This window comes from Zootoca vivipara, chromosome 15, assembly GCF_965207765.1.
Source record: "Zootoca vivipara chromosome 15, rZooViv2.hap1.1, whole genome shotgun sequence".
Taxonomy (NCBI): Eukaryota; Metazoa; Chordata; class Lepidosauria; order Squamata; family Lacertidae; genus Zootoca; species Zootoca vivipara.
Window position 1 is genome coordinate 28,718,255 of NC_142598.1, and position 19,114 is coordinate 28,737,368.

Consider the following 19,114-nt stretch of genomic DNA (forward strand, 5'->3'; position numbering starts at 1 on the left):
GAAAACTAATATATAGTGTTAATGTAGCATTTTTTTTAAAATATATTGCTTTGTGCTGGTCAACTCCAATGGGGTTTAAAAAACATAATTTAGCAATCTGAATCTTTTCCTTATACATTATTGCAGTAATCCTTACAGCAACCTTGTAAAGTATGTCAGTATTCATAGTACAGATTGGTAGCTGAAGCTGAAAGATTGTAGTTTGCCTTAAATCACTTTATATACGGTAAATTGAGAGGATATTTTATTCCAGGACTGCCTGACACAGTTCACTTAAAAGCTGCATGATCATGTGCATATCTATGGTGTCTCCATTATATATCTTTAGGTGCCAGGCGAAAACGCTCCTCTTCAACCAGGGCTTTGGCTGTTTAGTATTCTAAAGCATTTTAAATGTGTTTGTGTGTGTGGGGTGTGTGTTATTGTTTGTTGTTTTCCGTTTTAACTACTTAATTGTGCTTTTATCTTGTGGTTTTTATGCACTGCACTGAGACCTTTGGATGAAAGGTGGTATAGAAATCTTAATAACAATAATAATATTCTTTAGAAGAGGTTTCTCCAGATAATTTTGGGTGTGTTCTCCTGGAACTGCCAATTCCATATGTTTTTCTGACATCTGAGGGCCTTCTCAGTACCCCAGAAATCCTTCAGTTACTGGAGTCCAAGTAAGTAGTGAGGTTCTTGCACTCTCTTTGCATTTCCATTGTCATAGCTTGCAATTCCTCCACAGCCCCGTTCTCTGTGGCTGTTAAATAAGGATTGAATGTTAATACTCACTTGCGACCTACTTCTCAATTAAATGTGACCCGTCGAGGATGAAGAAATCTTGTCAATTTAGGTTTTTCACAGCTTCTCATTTTTCCTTTTTTTTAACATAATTTTTATTGATTTTACAAATTACAAAAAACACTACATACATGAACACCTTTTCCACCTTCTTCCCACCCCCCTCCATGGGTCCTCCCCTGCCACAGAAGTATCCCACGCAGATGAACAGTCAGAGATGGTTGGATTTATGGTTGGATTTCTGTCCTCCTCCCCCTCCCCTGCCCCAAAGCCCCCCCCCTGCCACCAGAGAGCTCCAGGAAATCAGGGCAGTGCGCAGGAAGGCATCCATCCAACCATCTATTCTCATACCAAAAAGAAGAAAAAAGAAGAAAAAAAAAGACAAAAAAGAAAAAATACACAAAACAAAAATAATCTTTTTTCCACTCATAATTAATAAACCATATTTTGTGGGCTTCCCCGACCTCCCCCCTTCCCCGGTTTTCATCCCTTTTTTATCCTCTTCAACAGTTTCTTAATCTATAAAATAATTACCTTTATACCTTATACTATTTTTAAACTTGACTATTATCATTTTCACCAAATATCTAAATCACTAAAAAATCAAACTCCAATTTTTCTTCCCGTGCCTGATTTTTTTCCCTCTATAAGCCTCCATATTTTCACCTTTTTCCAAAATCAATTCACTTTTAAACTATAACTATTCCCAATCTAACCTTTCATCCCCAATTTCCGGCTCCAACCCTCCAATCCAGCAAGTTCCGTAGTCAGCAGTCCAGTTTTAATCCTAATAATCCATCCTATTAATCACAACCCCACTCTCCCTTCACCCCACCCCCTTTTTACAGTATTTTGCCATCCAGGCCTCCATACAACACCCCTGAGTTTCTTCTCTTCTCTGATTATTTTTTTCCTCTTCCCTGTGGGCATTCTGCAGTTCCAGTAAATCCAATCGTACCCCCCTCAAAGGAGGGGCACTCCACCTGACTTTTTGTAGAGTAAAATCATCTTTTCTTTCGTGGTGAGCTTCATTTTGTGTTATATTATCACAGTCATCGTCTTCATCTTTTCGTTCCAAATCACAGTCCCCGTCATTGTCAAAATCCTCCAAATCACTGTCACTGTCATTCTCACACTCGTCCTCCTCAGTTTCAGTAGCTTCATCCTCTAAGAATTCATATTCCGCCATCACCATCTGGAATTGTTGCTTTAACTCTTGCTGTTGTGTCTCATCTTGACATAGTCCTATTCTTACTTCCCACATGATGGTCAAAACAGTCCGCTGGAACTCAGGCGAATACCTTTTTGTTGACATAGTTCAATCCTGTCAAGGTCAAAACTTGTCACATGGGGTGGAAAATGGTCACAGTTTGTTTTCTCAACTCCATTTTAACAAGCTGGCTGCATTCTCCGAGTCTTAATACATAGAAGTAAGGTCCAAACTCATATTTCAAAAGCATATAAACCAAAAAATTCCAAAAATAAAAATAAAACTAAAATTCCACTTATAAATCCAATCAGCTCCCTGGATTGTCTGGGCCGCCGGCTCCCGGGAAAAGAAAGGTCTTTCTGGATCTTTTCCTCTTTCTGCAGGGTATTCACATCCACAGTCTTTCTCCCCTTTTACCCTGCATCTAGGGGAGATCCTCTTTAATGCCTTTGAGGGAACCCTTTAAATTAAATTCTTCTGTTTACGGCTTCGGGTTTCTATTTACTGTTTCTTAAATTGCCGGTGGGGGGTGTGTGGCTTCCATTTTTCCCCCTCTCTCCCAAATCCAAATTAATTTATAGTCCAAATTTTGAGATTACTTACAATCTTGTTTCCGAATCGTTTTTTCAAAAGAATCCAGCGCTCTCCGCCTTCGGCTTGAAGCTTCTCTCCGCTAGGGTAACGTTGTCGTTCAAAATGGCCCCCGCGACTTCTACCCTCCTCACTCCGGAGCTCTTATTAGAGCTTGCCGGAGAGTTGGGGAGTCCGGATTGGGGCTCTGTCGAACAAAATTCGCCCCGGGACGCTCTTCCCGGGGTTCTAAGGGGCGCAGCGTCGCTCTCGCTGCCCTCCCCACTCCTAGCAGAGACGGGTCGCCTCGGAGACGAGACGAAACCCCGCCGATCGGCGCTGGCGCTGAACCGGAAGCCCACAGCTTCTCATTTTTCCAAGGCTAAATTCAGTTTTCCACAATTCCTCAACAATTTGCATTTTAAAACATTGCCAGCGTTTTGGTGCAAATTTATCCTAACAAGCACATTTTCCTATAGATTTTTTCACTAATTACACATTTATGCAAGCAGTTACTAATAATATAATGCATTTTTGTATGTCATTTTCACTAATCTGTGGTTTTTATGCACTTTTACCCTTAATATATGCGACACCTAGGTTGGTTGTACAGTGGTACCTCGGGTTACGAACGCGATCCGTTCCGGGTCGCAGTTCGTAACCCGAAAAGTTCGTAACCTGAACCGCCATTTTGCACATGCGCAAAGCGCTATTTTCGCGCATGCGCAAATCGAACGCGCCACGAAAATACTTCCGGGTTTGCGCAGTTCGTAACCTGAGTTGTTCGTAACCTGAGGTGTTCGCAACCCGAGGTACGACTGTACTGCAAAATTCGGAGAATGTGAATTTCTGATGATGGCTGTTGTCTGGTTTGCATATTGTTTTTAGAAGTGTAAATTAGATCCCCCCCAATTAAAATACAAGCAAAATATAATTTCTTCCAGTTGGTGTGGTGGTGGTGGGGTTGTATGCCCTAGCCTTTTGTCGGGTGATTCAGTAGCAGGCAATGAACTGGCAGAGGTGTGGGGTGCAGGAGAGATGAGGAAAGTCCTCTTAGAACTTAGCAGGACCAGATGACATGGGCAAAGAAAGACTGCCATGAGAAATAACACTGGAACATTCAGTGCAGGAAGAGCACAATTTTAAATATTTCATTTGGGTTACTGAGATTTACACAGCTGGTCTACTAACAGGGACTAATCTGTACAGGTACAATATTACATTTATTGAGAGGAAGTGCTGTGAGGCATTACAGTTCTTTGGAAGCACGGACCGTTACATCGTGATGACTGTAGATGAATGCACTGCTATCGTTATTCAGGTAAAAATATGTGGCTGTTAAAGATTTTTCCCTTGCGTATATGTGAAGTTTTATGCTGTCCTGGACACTGAAGGGGGTCTAAGATGTTTCACAGCTTAGTAATAAGTTAACATGAGAATATGTCAAATAATACGTAAATAATACGTAAATCTTTATAATCTGTTTGCTTCTTCTGTTGTATACTTACTAAATATATCGTGTAATTTGCTCTATGATCCTCTGCATATCTACTCAGAAGTGAACCTTATAGAGTCAGTGAAAATTACTGCTAGATAAGTGAGTACAGAGATGGCCACTTACCCTGCTCTGGGTTGACAGCATTGGCACCCCCTCACAGGCTGTCCTCCATTTCCCTCGTAGCAAGGAATCAAGTCCCAGCGGATGACAGTTGTAAAGTCCCCCACTGGCCACATTACAGGGCAGAATAGCCCACCAAGGCTAAATTGCCAATCATGGGGTGCCAAGGGGGTGGAGCCTGGTTGGCGGACTTGAGTGCAGAAGTTCTCACTCTGGTCTGCCAATTAACTGAGTACAGAAACAGGCAAAGCTATGAGCCTGTCAGGCAAACCTATGAGCCTGTAAAATTACAAACCTCAGATAAATGGAGGGGTAATAACCATAAGACACCCCCATGTGTAATACGACCCCTATTTTTTGAACCCCAAATTAAGAAATCAGTATTTCTTGAGTTGTTGAGCTTTTCTAGGGGGAGATTACCCTTGAGTTGTTTAGCAATCCATGTATAAGATGACGCCCGATTTTTCCTAATTTTTTTAAAAGGAAAAGAGAACATTGTCTTGTACACGAAAAGATACGGTAATACTCATGCAGAAGCAAAAATATTGGTGGTTCTTTTTTTCTTCTAATCCACACTTTAATCATGCATGAATTAGTTGCATAGTTTAAGAGATTCATGACATTTGAAACATTTAAGGCACACTCACTGGTTCTGCTACGATTTAATAGGCATCTGTAATACAAATCTCAAAGCACACCTTAGCTTAATTATCCCTGCTTTATAGAAAGTGAAACTCACTTTCCAAATTAGGAATGAAATCCTGTGCTTCAACCATTTTCGATGATAGCTATAGTCTTGCATATATAATCAGCTCCTTGCTTTATGACAGGGGACCACCAGTAATCAGCAGGGAGCCCAGCGGGTCAGTGGAAGGGCTCCGAGACGCTGCTGCTTCAGAACATCACCCTGAGGCTCTCATAGTGGAGGAGAGCTCAGGGGATGCTGACAGATCACAGGAGCAGTGGGGAAGGTCGGACCTGAGCGCTGTAGAGGGAGAAGTATCAGCAACCAGAGAACCTGCCCAACAGTTTAGTAGTTCGGGGGGGGAGGCAACGTCCCCGCCCCTTCACCCCAGGAGTGCAGGGGGGACAAACGTCGGAAGCTAAGGGCTCCCAGGTTCCTTTGTTGGTGCCAATCTAGACGTGCGCCACTACCGGATTCTGATTCGAACTAGACAGTCATGGACTTTTTAGCTCTGTCATGTACATATGTATATAATAAAACTCTGTAAAAACCAGCTACGGAGTTTGAAGCCTCTTACTCGTGAGAAGCCAACAAACGCCCTTACACTTTATACTTATTTTGTTGCAGAACATGGAAGAACTTGGTTATGAAAAATCTTCTGATAGTATTGTGTTACGGCTTGTGGTGCTGTCACTCCAGTACAGCTCCTGTTGGATTATTTTATACTCCCAAGAAAGATTAAATTCAGAGTAAGTTCATATCTTTTGTTTGACCCTAGTTCATGAGGTTTAGAAGTATGCCATCTTTTTTTAAGAAGTGAAAGCTCAAATTTGCAATATTTCTGCCAAGGCTGTAGCTGTAATGGAGGAGATCCTCTAGACCAGGGATGTCCAACAGGCCAACTGGCTCCTTTTCCTTTGCGTTGGCCTAAGAGCACCTGGCCCCTCCCCCTCCCTCCATTTTCGCATAATCGCTGGAATGGAAGACAGAGTTTTTACTCAAGTCTTACATTTTGATCTTAATAATGGGGCTTTCCTCCATAAAAAAAGCTCAACAACTTTGAACTGACCCCCCCTCCCCCCGTGAGTAGATCGCAGTCTCTTGGGAGTTAGATATCCCTACTCTAGACCTTTCTCCTGAATATTCAGTATGGAAACTGCAGTTTACCTGTTGTTTAAAACATACCTGTTCCTACCTTCCAAAATTCTGGCAAATGACTGCAAGCACTGATATAGCCAACACTAGACACTTTAAAATGTTTATTTAATTAATACCTCATACAGCGGAATAACGGAATTTAACCATGTTATAGTTAAGTTATTTATCCTGTGTATCCTCTGTTGCCCTCACCACAAAATTGCTGGTTACGGGTCTGATTGCTGCACATGCCTTAACAAAAATGCTTTGACTGCTGCTGATCGGGAGCTGGATAGCAGCATGTTAAGAGGTGCAGGCCTCTTAAAATTGCAGCCTAGCCAGTCACTATAAAGATGTTATTCCTCACTAATTATTTACAAGAGAACTGGGTCCTTTCTGCATCCACGTTCACTTTCTTGGTGTAGTCTGACTTTCTTCAGATCAGACAGAAATAGCCACCTTAAATGCTCTTTCCTTGTGAGGTTATGGAGAGAAGACTGGGTTATATGAATGCTACCCCATTCTGAGATATCTTGCTTTTATTCTCATGGATGGAATCCAACTAAGTCTTAATGGGAGTTGACCCACTGAAGTCAGTGGGCATGACTAATTTCAGCAGGCCTGCTCTGAGTAAGACTTAGCTGGATGCATTTGTCAATTTTGCAATTACTGAACAATCCTACATTTTTAACTTTGGTATTTTTGACTGTACCTTGTAGTTGCCTGTTCGGTTTTTATTGCAGCCTTTGTATATGTTAAGAATAATAATAACAACAGTGAATCTATTTTTGACTGTACACCACTTAGAAATTTTATTTAAGTGGTATATAAGTGATATTAAGTGGTATATAAATGTTTTAAAATAAATACATATAGCACAAAAAGGGAAAATATTGGAACAAAGTAAGGATACATAGGGAAAGATTCTGACATGCCGTGTAAGCCAAATATATACCATACATTTCATGAAAAGAGATAAATCGAAAGAATATTCATGTTGTGTGTACATTATCACACTGTTTCTCCTGCAAATGTTCAGGTAACTTAACGTTCAATATTTCATAGATTTTGAACACAGATATTGACTAAGTGTAATGAAATACTACTTTATTTAGGTATAGCTTAGCTGGAAAGACCCTGCATCACCTAACCTTGATTTATGCAGCCTTGGTTTCATTTGCACAGAAGTCAGAAGACTTTGATGTAAAGGTAGTTTTCATAAAATATATTCGTTAATGTTGCTGATGAAACTCCATTAGCAGAATATTTGGTCCTTCATGCACAGACAAAAGATAGGAAATTGGTTAGATTTTAATATCTGCTGTAAAGGAATCTCAAAGGATGTGTGGGATCTGATAGTAACCTGGTTAGCATGAAATGCTAAGACAGGGGTCCCCAGACTTTCTGCGCGGCGGGCCGGTGCCCGCCGCGCCGACCGCGCGGTGGGCCGGAGGGCAGGGGAGTGCGCGCGCAGCGGGCCGGAGGGCGGGGGAGTGCGCGCCCGTGCGCATGCGCACACGCACACGGGCGGGAAAAAATCGCCAAAAATCGCTTGTGCGCATGCGTATGGGCCTCCCCCGACCCGGAAGTGCACCAGAAATGACCTCTTCCGGGTCGGGAGAGGCCCATACGCATGCGCACAAAGGATTTTCGGCGATTTTTTGCCGATTTTTTTAGATCGTCGCTGCGCCGCGCGCCGTGAGAGCGGGCGGCGGCAGCGGGCGGCGGGAGTCGTCGCGGGCCGGATTGGAAGGCCGATTGGGCCGCATCCGGCCCGGGGGCCGTAGTTTGGGGACCCCTGTGCTAAGATATGGTCTGTTTGCACACCCAAACCTATCCTCACCAATTAACTATGACTTGTTAGTGATCAACAAATTGGAATATAAAACCACTGTTTGAAGTTGGCTTATGAATTGCAGCTTGTGCCAATCATGGTTTTTTGTTGCATTTAAACTCACTATGCAAGCATAATCCTGGTTAGTGTTGGTGCCCCACCTCAAGATGCTCACCTGTCTAGAGAGAAATGCGGCAAAAGTGATTAGCAAACAGAAACCAACATTAGGTGAAACAAGACTCCAAAGACTGATCCTGCCTTGTTCAACAAACTATAGTTAAGATAAACCATAGCTTTGTTTTACAAGTGAACGTGGCCACAGTTTTCAATGGAGTCTGTATAAAGCTGTGTTTCTTATGTCATCACTTGGCTTCCCCCACCCCAATCATTTGGTTCTCATTTGCGGGGCTGAAGGCTTAGAATGAGAGTACCTGATTCCTGGAGTGCTGGATTTCTCACTTTTCTACATAGCTAGTTGGCACCAGTGCAGATTGAATTTTCTTGTGACATACCCTACATTCCCAAATGTGTGCTACAAAACACAAGCAGAAGTGCAGGAAGAAGGTGCAGATGCAATCCAAAAGTATACTCTTTCAATAAGTAAATGTACAGGGCAATTCTAAGCCCTGCTCCATGCTGCTGGTGGGAGTTAGAATGTAGCAGAGGTGGCCTCCTGCCTTGGTCTGCTGGGTTCTTCCACTGATGTACTTGCTGAAAGGACACTGATGTGCACACTTCTGTTTGCGCTTTCCTACCAGTAGCAGCCTGTGTAAGGTCCCCAAATAGGACATTTTGGAATTGGGGCCAGAGCCAAAACTCGCCCATTTCCCTAGTGGTGGTGGAGGAGGAGGAGGAGGAGGAGGAGGAGGAGGAGGAGGAGGAGGAGGAGGAGGAGAAGAAGAAGAAGAAGAAGAAGAAGAAGAAGAAGAAGAAGAAGAAGAAGAAGAAGAAGAAGAAGAAGAAGAAGAAGAAGAAGAAGAAGAGGAATTGCTCTGTCAACCATCAGCCACGGCCAGCAGTCTAAAATCACTCTGCTGAGTAATCTTGTGGCAAATTTATATCACACAAGCTTCCGCAATCTTCTATTGTCACAAGTATTGCTTGTTTGCACTGCCCAGGCTCTGTACATTGTAGCTGGCACATAAGTTTCAAATAATTCTGGCATGTGACAGTAGGAAAAAACACTGTGGTCTGAACAGAAGTACCTAATGCCATGTTACCACTAGAGGTCAGCAAGCTCAGTTATCACAATTTAGCAATCCATTATTAATGTAAATTCTTTAGGTTTTTCTTCACCTCCCTCTGCCCCCCACCCCGATTACTTACTTTGAAATTGAGATTTATTATATATATATATATATATATATATATATATATATATATATATATATTATGTTTGTCTTTGTCTTTATATCTTGCTGTGTGCCTACAATGATGATGAAGTGATCACTGTCTCTTTTCAATCTTTCTCAAATTTCACATTATTTTGTTTAGGAAGTACAGTAAACCTGCATCTTACTTGGGGGGTTATGTTCCAGGGATCGCAGCTAAAGCCAAAATCATGTATAGTCAAAACATATTAGGTACAATGGTGGGAAGACATTTTCCCTGGAACCTCACCCCCTTTTATTTTTTAATTTTTTTGGCCACAATGACACACGTAAAACTGAATGCACACAAGTTAAATGCATGTAAGTTGCAGGCTTCTTATATTTATTCTAGAAGAATTAAGGATTATCAACATTTTTGGGCTGTTGTGAACATATTTGGAATTTAGAGAGAGGGCCCCATGGGCACCACCTCTGGTTGCTTTTGTTCCCCCTTCCCTTGGGCCATCCTCCCCTTATCCCATGGGTAGGCAAACTAAGACCCGGGGGCTGGATCCGGCCCAATCGCCTTCTAAACCTGGCCCGTGAACAGTCCGGGAATCAGCGTGTTTTTACATGAGTAGAATGTGTGCTTTTATTTAAAATGCATCTCTGGGTTATTTGTGGGGCATAGGAATTCATTCATTTTTGTTCATCAAAATATAGTCCGGCCCCCCACAAGGTCTGAGGGACAGTGGACTGGCCCCCTGCTGAAAAGGTTTGCTGACCCCTGCCTTATCCCTTAACCACTAGTCCTGTTAGCTAGGGATGATGGGAGATGTAGTCCCAAAACAGCTGGAGGGCCAAGTTTGGTCATGCCTGCCCTAGACAGACAGAAAATGAGAGCGTGTGTCCACATGTATTCTATGATATGATGGTGGTTTTAAGGGGCATCCTCAAATGTCCTGGGAACCAGGGTAGCTGCTATCACAGGTGTGATATGATCTTAATGCCTAGCTTTAGTTACTGCAGAGTACATTAAGCTGTTAAATTACTATAGTTTCTCTATAGGGCTTGACCACATTTGAGCATATTTTAGCTGTTAATCCATTTCCCCCCTCCATTCGAATTGGAACAGAGTAATACAGTATACAGTGGTGCCTCGCTAGACAAATTTAACTCGTTCCACGGGTCTTTTCTTATAACGAAAAATTCATCTAGCGAATCCCATAGGAATGCATTGAATTTTTTTTGAATTTTTTTTGCCCATAGGAACGCATTAATTGAATTTCAATGCATTCCTATGGGAAACTGTGATTCGCTAGACAAATTTTTCATCAAACGAATTCGTCTAGCGAGGCAACCTCCACTAGAAAAAACCTTTCGTTAAGCAGGGCATTCGTTAAGCGAGGCACCACTGTACATGTATTTGAATTCATATATGAAAAGAAACATTGGTCTTTCCTGTTCATACAAGTAGCCATTCCCTTTTGTGTTTGTCCCTGCCTTTAATTTGTTCATTCTATAATGCTAATTAAGTACTGGCAAGGCATGTGAGCGGATACCTGCATGAGTTGTTTTTAAAAATCCTAGTTAAGCTCCTGATGTTCTACTTGGAAAATAAATGAAAACAAATGTAAATTCTTAGTTCAGGCTGTTGCCCGATATAGCTGGGGTAGAATTTTTTAATGTGGCAGCTCCGCATATAGAGCTTACTGGAAAATTGGTAACCGAGGCCTTGGTTATCTTAATGTTGTGTCTATGCTGAGATTGTTAACATGCAGCATCAACCTGGGCATTAAATTGCCAAGGACTCTTGTTGTTTTGTTCCGCTTTATGTAATCTCTGTTCTGAATTTATAACAACATTTTAGGTGGTTCTTACACCAGGAGTTGAAGAGACAGCCCTTTTGGTTCGTCAGATTGCTGACCACATTTTGATGACTTCTCAAAGACATCCTCAGGAATGGCTAGACAAATCTTGGCTTTCCGTCTTGCCGTCAGAGGTGTGTTTCTCTTAAACAAAAAGGGAACCTTTGGCCCTCCAAAATGTTGCTGAAGTACAACCTCCCAGCCTCCCATCACCCCTGATCATTGGCAATGTTGGTTGGGGCTGATGGTAGCAGCTGGTTTCCTCCTCTCCTTACAAGGAGAGTTTAACTCCTACAAATGGTAAACTCTGCTGCCCTACATCGGATCCCCAGATAGGCAGTTTTCAAACAACACTTTCGAAAAACTAGCTCTCTGGTTCTTTCTTTGTTCTGTTCAAAAAGCCCAGTCTTTGCTTATTTCCACTCTCAAAGGTAGGTAACATCAGCTTGAGCAGTGGAAAATAAAAAGGATTGCCTTTGCCAAAATGGCTCTTGCCTTCCAGAGGCGTCTTCAGCTATTTTTTAGTCATTGTGGCCCATTTACTTGTAGCCTCTCTAACAGCAGATGTGCCTGCTAACTTGGCCCGCTAATCGTTAAGGATCATTTGTAGGCATTCTGGCCCCAGGAAACCTCTTTTATCCTACTTTGCAGCAATCAGTTAGCAAACTCATAAACCTTTGAAGTCAAAACAAAGCAAACATCACTTGCAACTGTCCTTGAAAACATAACAAAGTTAATTCTGGTTTTTCCCCTCAGGAAGAGAAATCCTTGTTTACATTTCCGTGCATGAATCCTCTAGTGGCTCAAGTCATGTTAAAGAAAAGCTCTTCACTGGAGTGGCTTCTGTCAGCAACTTTTGACCAGCTTCATGCACTTCTGCCTGAAGTGCCTGAGAAAGTTCTGAAGGTCAGATATTCAGGACCCTAGCATGTCCTGTGCACTGTGTGTGACTGTTTATATGTGTTTATGCAAGTGTTTTTATGCAATAATCCGGTACTTCAGGTGTGTCCAATCAGTGGCGTAGCATGGGTTGCGGCACCCAGGGCAAGCAAGCCACTGACACCACTGGGGTGCCTCGCCTGAGCCAAGCAGGGCCACACTGCACTACCTGCCTGCCCATGCAGGTGGGAGCCTGGCCGGCCAACATGACCCTTGGCAGGCAAATCCCCCCAATGCCCACAGAGAGGAGTGCTGGGCCAGGCCGCACTAGAGTCACCCCTTACCTGCTTCCCTCCATTTGTGCTGGCTCATTGTGGGCCTGAGCTGCTCTGCTGCCTTCAACAAGGTAGGGCAAGGATCCTCATGGAAGCCGGCACCTGTGTGTGGATGCCTGGTTGGTCCCCTTAAAATTTTGCACCTGGGGCAATGCCCCCCTGCCCCTCCCCCCGCTATGCCATTGTGTCCAATTGATGCATGACTGCCAATGTGTGGGTCCTTTTGGATATGGAAGAGGGCGGAATGGGGGTGTGGCAGAGCAGGTTTATGCACACTCTGCTGACACACACGGGGGCCAGAAATGGAACCCTTGTGCAAAACAGTTGCCACCTATATAATTTTGAAGCAGAAGGGTGACAAGAAAAATTCCTGACGTTGAATTTGTTTTTTTACAACTTGATCTGTATTATATGTGTATCTATAATGCAAGCCAGCTTCAAAAACCTGCAATTTAAAGTAAATTGGCAATACTGTTCTGTGAATGCTGCATGTCCCTTGCCAGGGCCGGCCCATCCATGAGGCAAGGTGAGATGACTGCCTCAGGTGGCAAGATCCATAGGGGCAGCAGACTCCAATAAATGTATTGGTGGTGGCGGTGGCGGCGGTGGTGGCTGCTGCACACTCTTTAGAGGCCGGATCGTTTGCCTCTTTGGCAGGCCCCCTCTGAATGCTGCCTCTATTGCGGCCCCTCGGTCTCCTTCGACTCTAGGAAGGAAATGGTGAGGGCTGTCCTCTGGGGATCTCTTGACCCAGCATGAGTGGGCTCCTTCCCCTCCTCCTGTGGGTGCAACCATTGGGTAAGGTTGATTTGAAACACACACACACACACCATTATTTCCAGTGTAGATCTTCACTCACCCCTTCTTCACTGCCAGTGGGGAGACACCGTTTTGTGATTCACCTCAGGAGTCTAGATGTCTTGGACCAACCCGGCCTCTTGCAAACCCATTTATAAAAGGTTCCATATCAAAAGTGTTGACATACACTGATATAAACCTAATTCTGTGTTGTTCCCATAGTTTGGTTGCTGCAGCATAGTTAGGACACAACAATAATGTTTGTAATTTCTTGTTAATATTGTTAACAAGACATCTCCCACACCTGTATTGGTAGCCCTGATGTACCTCTTTTATTACATTTTATTACATTTTAATGGGTTACGAATGTTGCCATTAAAGTGTGGGTCTTCAGCTGTGGTTTTCCATTGGCAACTATACCACAATGAGATGTTGCCATTAACAGATGCAAGCAGTGATTTATCCTGTGGCAACTATACCAAAAACTATACCATTTTAGGCCATAGTTTTAGGAATCCTGCAATTGTCTTGCTCTTTTTCTCGTGTGTGAATGTATAATGTGATGATGCTGTGTTGCATTTGCCAGGCAGCTGCCACCCTAGTGTTACTGGATATTTCAAGGTGAAATCCTGTTTATGCCACCTTAAGATGTGCTAATACACCAGCACTGTGTTCAACATGCCATCCTAAGTCTTGATTTGATAGCCAATAGAATTTTATACTTGAACTAGAGCATTAAATCTTCATATAAATTCAGTTTCCCCTTTGAGGTTTTGATGGTGATGTCATTTTTATGTGCATTCAGATTGGTGTATTCCCTATCACTTAATAGTTGAAAATGCTGTGGCAATAAAAGCTTCCTGTATTTCTAGTGGTGTGGACTTGAATCTGCTTCTTCCATTCCAGCACTTTAGTGACATCACATCACTGTACATCTTGAACCCTCCAGCAAAGCCAAAACTTCCAGAAGAAACTGTGTCAATTCAAAATAACATAAAGGGCTCTATCAGCTCTTGCTATGAAATTCCCTTTCCCAAGGCAGTGTTATCTGGCTTTCAAGGACACAATCCCTTTACTGAATGTTTTGGAAACTACGGTGAAGTACACAACAGCAAAAAATGTTCCCCAGTTTACTACCAAAATGAGTCTTATACTCCTCTGAAATCAGGTGGAAAGCACAGCAGCTTAAGGGCACTATACCAGGAAAAAGTTTGTTCCTTACGGGATAATACAGGCATAGAGCAGCAACAGTACATTCCATTCGCGAAAAAAATGGAAGTGGAAAAAAGAACAACTTCATCACTGCTACCACCAGATGATCTGAAAGGATGTCCCCATATTAACTTTGAAGCTACAATGCCATATTTAGCGTACAACCTGGGTGGAACAAATACGTATCTTGAAAATGGCGCGCAAAACAGAATGTACTGTTCAAAAGCTGCAGGCCAAAAGCTTGCTCATCAAGATATTGAAAATGTACTGGAGGTGAAAAAGCAGCCACTTGTAAAGCAATGTAAATCTAGCAAGGATTCCAAATCTTCTTGGCATCTTGTCTCTGGCAGAGAAGATTGTCCAATCCAGCAGAGCTCTCTGAGTTTTCTAGGAGAACTTGGTGCGACAGGATATAGTGGTCCAAAATTTCAGTTTGAGGAGATGTTTTGGGGTAACCAGTCATCCGTGCTAGCAATGGATTCATCTCCCCATGATTCAAGTTTCAGCAAAGCGTTATCTACTCCAGATAGATTCTTTAATTTGGACTTTCCAATAACAGGAGAGTACACAAGAAAGAAAAGTCCCAATGTGTTATCATCTAATCGAAGAGAATGCGTTTCAGCAGGTATAGTAAAACCACAAAGCACTCTTTGCTGCCACTCTTTTCTGATTAAGTGAAAAATAGCTTTTCCTTAATTTTTTTTCTTATAGCTCTGTGCCCTTTCATCTGCTATTGCTCAAAATTATGGAAATATTCTCAGAACCATGAGCAGCCCTTTTGTGTAATGGGATGTTTGGCCATTCCTACAGAATGAATTGGTGGGCCTAGTCTTAACCCTAAATATTTGAATGTATTTGATTCTGTCATGATGATGCTTCAGGCTTACATTAAGGGAAGCTTCCTCTGAACAGAGGAAAAGTTAATTGAAATCTGTGGTGTTGCTCATATTGTTGAACCTTAGGGAAATTAGGGTGATTATGAGAGTTGTAAACAATGCTTTCAACTGGCCCTCATGGATTAAAGTTGAGTAACTATACTTTCCTGCACTCTCTTTTTATACTTATTTTCTAGCTAAATCTACTGCTTTGTTGAGCACTGAAATGCTCAATAAAAATACACATTTTCTTTTTAAAAAAAGTTGAGATCTGTGGAATGACCAGGTATTAATTAGGTGTTCAACCATGGAAAATAGCCTCTTACGACAAAGCCTTTAAGTGTTCAGCCAGTTTGACATTCTTACTGTGCTTCACTGGTCCCTTGCTTCTCTGGGCATATTAATCTTAACATTTATTATTGATGCATTCTTCCTCATGTGAAGCTGTAAGCTTCATTTATAAACATTTCCCCCTTAATAATGTTGAATTTGTGCAGCTGAACACGTTAATAAATTTGGTTAAAAACCTTTTATTTAAAAAGGAATATATCAGTCAATGCCCTAGAAACACTCGAATGCTGCACCATGGTTGAAAATTAGCAAATGTAAGCAGCTCTGAGCTTTGTAAAGGAAGAGAAATAACTTAAAGAAATAAATAGTATAGTGTTAAAGCCCATAATTACACAATCCAAGATGCCATTTCAATGTTGTAACCTTGTCTCCATTTTAAGCTCTTACACGCCATTGCTTTAGCAAGGAATTCATTCCTTTTTAAGACAGAAATTCAGGGCACAACGTAGCCAACAGTAAGCACTTTAATTAATCCAATGGGAGTTAAATAGAAGCTAAACCCTCTCAAACTGAAATAAATGGAACTTAAAGTGCTCCATTTTGGCTAGATCATTCCTTTAAATGCCTAAGCATGCAGACTTTTTCTTACTGCTAGATGGGATTAATGAGTTAGATCTGCATAATGCCTACTAGGTAATTGCTCACTTCTACACATTTCCCCCCCTACAGCAGGTTTAAAATGCACCCAGTTACCACAACTGAAAAAAAGACGTCTAACCTACGAAAAAGACCCTGGGAGAAGCGATGGTCAAACACGTCTCAAATTCCTTTAAAGGAAATGCAATCTCACCTTTCACACTGCTGTTTATATGTGATATGCTTTAAGCAGTTTTAAAAGAATGTTATAATTTATTGTAATACTTACTGTAAACAGTTTTTAATATTTTATTGTAGTGCTTGTTGGAGGGTGGGGGGGCTTTTTTAGATTTTAGGAAATAAGTTAGATAAGCCTGGAAAATTATTACACGAAGAAGTGGTATGACGATTAAAATAAAGCTCTGCATACTTAAATTATACGGCTTCTTTATAACTCATTTGGAGCATCTCTAGAAGGGGACCTGTATTTTCAGCTCTGCCTGCAGAATTTGGAACATCTGTCAGGGACAAATGGCAGTTGTCCAGATTCAAGGCCCACAGACCAAGTTGTCACCTGTAGCTACCAGTGGACTGCTGCTAAGTCCATATTTCAAGACTGGACAGGAAAGGGGCACTTTCTTTCTCGGTATCCAGGAAGAACGAGAGGAGAGAGGAGGCTCCCAGTTGATGTAGAACTCCTCCCTTTATTGGAGGCTGAAGGGGAGATGTAAAGTGGTGGTTGTCGTGAGAAACCAGCTTGTCACCCCTGCCCAGGGCAGTCTCTTAGAAAACCTGAGCCAATTTCAGGGTGGAGGGAGGAGGGGAGAGGGGGGAAAGTCCCATTGCTTCCTCTAGCAGCACTACCGTAGTTACAGTGGTACCTCGGGTTACAAACACTTCGGGTTACAAACTCCATTAACCCGGAAGTAGTACCTTGGGTTGAGAACTTTGCTCCAGGATGGGAACGGAAATTGTGCGCTAGTGGTGTGGCAGCAGTGGGAGGCCCCATTAGTGAAAGTGCGCCTCAGGTTAAGAACGGACCTCTGGAATGAATTAAGTTTGTAATCAGAGGTACCACTGTAATTGAATCCAGCCCCTGAAAAATATTCCGACAGATCTACAGTATAGATCACTGCTTTTAAAAGCCATTGAAGTACAGTCATACCTCATGTTATGGTCGCTTCAGGTTATGTGTTTTCAGGTTGCAGACCGCGGGAAACCTGGAAGTACCAGAATGGTTTACTTCCGCGTTTCGCTGCTCGCGAAACGCTAAATCGCGCCTGCACAAAGCGCCAAATTGCGCCGGCACGGCACTTCAGGATGCGAACGCTGCGGGTTGCGGATGTGCCTCCATCACGGATTACGTCCACAACCCGAGGTTTCACTGTAGTAATAAATAATCATAGTAACTTATATTCACAAGCCTCAAAGCACCACTATTTTGGGTCCATTTTTGTGGTCTCTGAACAGCCAATCTTCCCTTCCCACAGATTTGGCAGGGTTCTTTTGCTGATCTCAGGGATTTGGTATTTCAGAGTTAAGAGATACCAGATATAATCATAACCAGCCACAGGGCGGGAATATGTTTCGGCTTTCTTTCTTTCACAGTTTAAGAAACGTTTCTGCTCCTTTTCCTTCAGTTCACTTTTATTATGCACATATCAAAATTGTAGTCCAAACCTATAAAAAGTACATGAAGGGGGAGACGTTTAAAATATTGATATTAAAAACAGCTTAGGGGTTGGTTCATTTAAAAAAAGGACAAGCATTTTCAGAGATTTTTTTAAGTTTCTCATTTTGACTCATCCTCTAAACAGATCCTGCAACTTACTTTCAAAAAGCAACCACAAAACAAAAACTGGCTTTCTCTCCTGTTTGAATTGCAACAATGTTATAATTCAGCTATGTTTTTAAATCTGCATAATTAGTACTTTTTTATTTGAAATACAGGGAAAAAAGAGAATGTCATGTGCTAGGAGAGAACAAAAATAGCATCAAGTTTTTTTGAGAGATTTTAGTTGCCCATAAGGGTTTTTTATCTAAAACATATTATGAAGGAATGCTGTGACTCAACCCATTTCCTAGTACTGTATTTGCTGAGGTTGTCTTACTTTCCTCACCCAGTGGAACTGCCTTCCACTTTTTTCATCCCTGTAAATCATAGGTAGGAATTTTTTTCAGCCTGGTGGACCAAATCCTTATCTCCACCAGCCTTGTGGGTGAAGTGTAGCAGGTTGGCAACAGTGCCTTTGAAGTTTCCAAGTAGTAACACATTTCAAAAGTGCTTTCTCTTAGCCCCACTCATCTGACCACACCTTTACCTGCCTGCCACCTGACATCACATCAGGTGCAGGGCAGGTGGGCGTGGTTTGAGAAAAACAGCCTTGCAGGCCAAAGCAATGTAAGGCAGCTATCTCGAGTGACCAGTTTTGGATGACTTGAAGGGTTGCATAAACAGGTCTGACTAGGAACAACTACTGGGAAATTCTCTTGTAGAGGTCTCACTGAAATAAGAGTATTGTTGTGTGACCATGCACATGGTACAAAAATCCAAACTTGGTTGTTGGCATGGAATGCTTTTGCATTGTTGACCGATATTGGAAATCAAAAGGAGTATTGCCTTCAGAAGGGCCTCCTTTCTTTTCTCTACTGCATTTTAGCAATTATAACTACATTAATTACCATGGATAGGATAAAGCAGGCCACTTGCAAATAGCCATTTGCTGACACCATTAGGATACGAAAGAATTGGATTTTATTATTTGTTCCACTTTGAAGCTTTTAACAGGTGAGATTTTAATATACTGTACACACTCGGGAGTATGACTAAATTTCTCCTGGGTTTAGGCGCATCCAGGGGACCAGCTTTGGATTCAAACCATTTCCTGGGACACTTCCACCCATCCCTTTTTTGATGGTGTTGGAAGAGGGAGATGCCAGCAAAGGATTACCCTCATCAATGTCAGAGTTGTTTCTCTGATGTTTGGAGGGTAAATCCTATGCAAGGACCCCCTGCCTGGGCTATAGTTGAGAAATAAGTAATCTTATGTGCACTTTCCAAATTCCTTCA

The 19,114-nt window shown here is 42.2% G+C and overlaps 1 protein-coding gene across 1 annotated transcript in view; it reads left to right on the forward strand.

The window, feature by feature from the left end:
* Positions 1-16,483, forward strand: part of SHOC1 (shortage in chiasmata 1) — a 45,921-nt gene extending 29,438 nt beyond the window's left edge. Inside the window, exons 18-25 of the mRNA XM_035140972.3 lie at positions 548-665; positions 3,776-3,887; positions 5,497-5,618; positions 7,122-7,215; positions 11,021-11,152; positions 11,775-11,924; positions 13,937-14,867; positions 16,138-16,483. Of these exons, the coding sequence (XP_034996863.3) occupies positions 548-665; positions 3,776-3,887; positions 5,497-5,618; positions 7,122-7,215; positions 11,021-11,152; positions 11,775-11,924; positions 13,937-14,867; positions 16,138-16,241 (1,763 nt within the window). The 3' untranslated portion in view covers positions 16,242-16,483. The remainder of the gene's footprint in view (positions 1-547; positions 666-3,775; positions 3,888-5,496; positions 5,619-7,121; positions 7,216-11,020; positions 11,153-11,774; positions 11,925-13,936; positions 14,868-16,137) is intronic.
* The last annotated feature ends 2,631 nt before the right edge of the window (positions 16,484-19,114 follow it).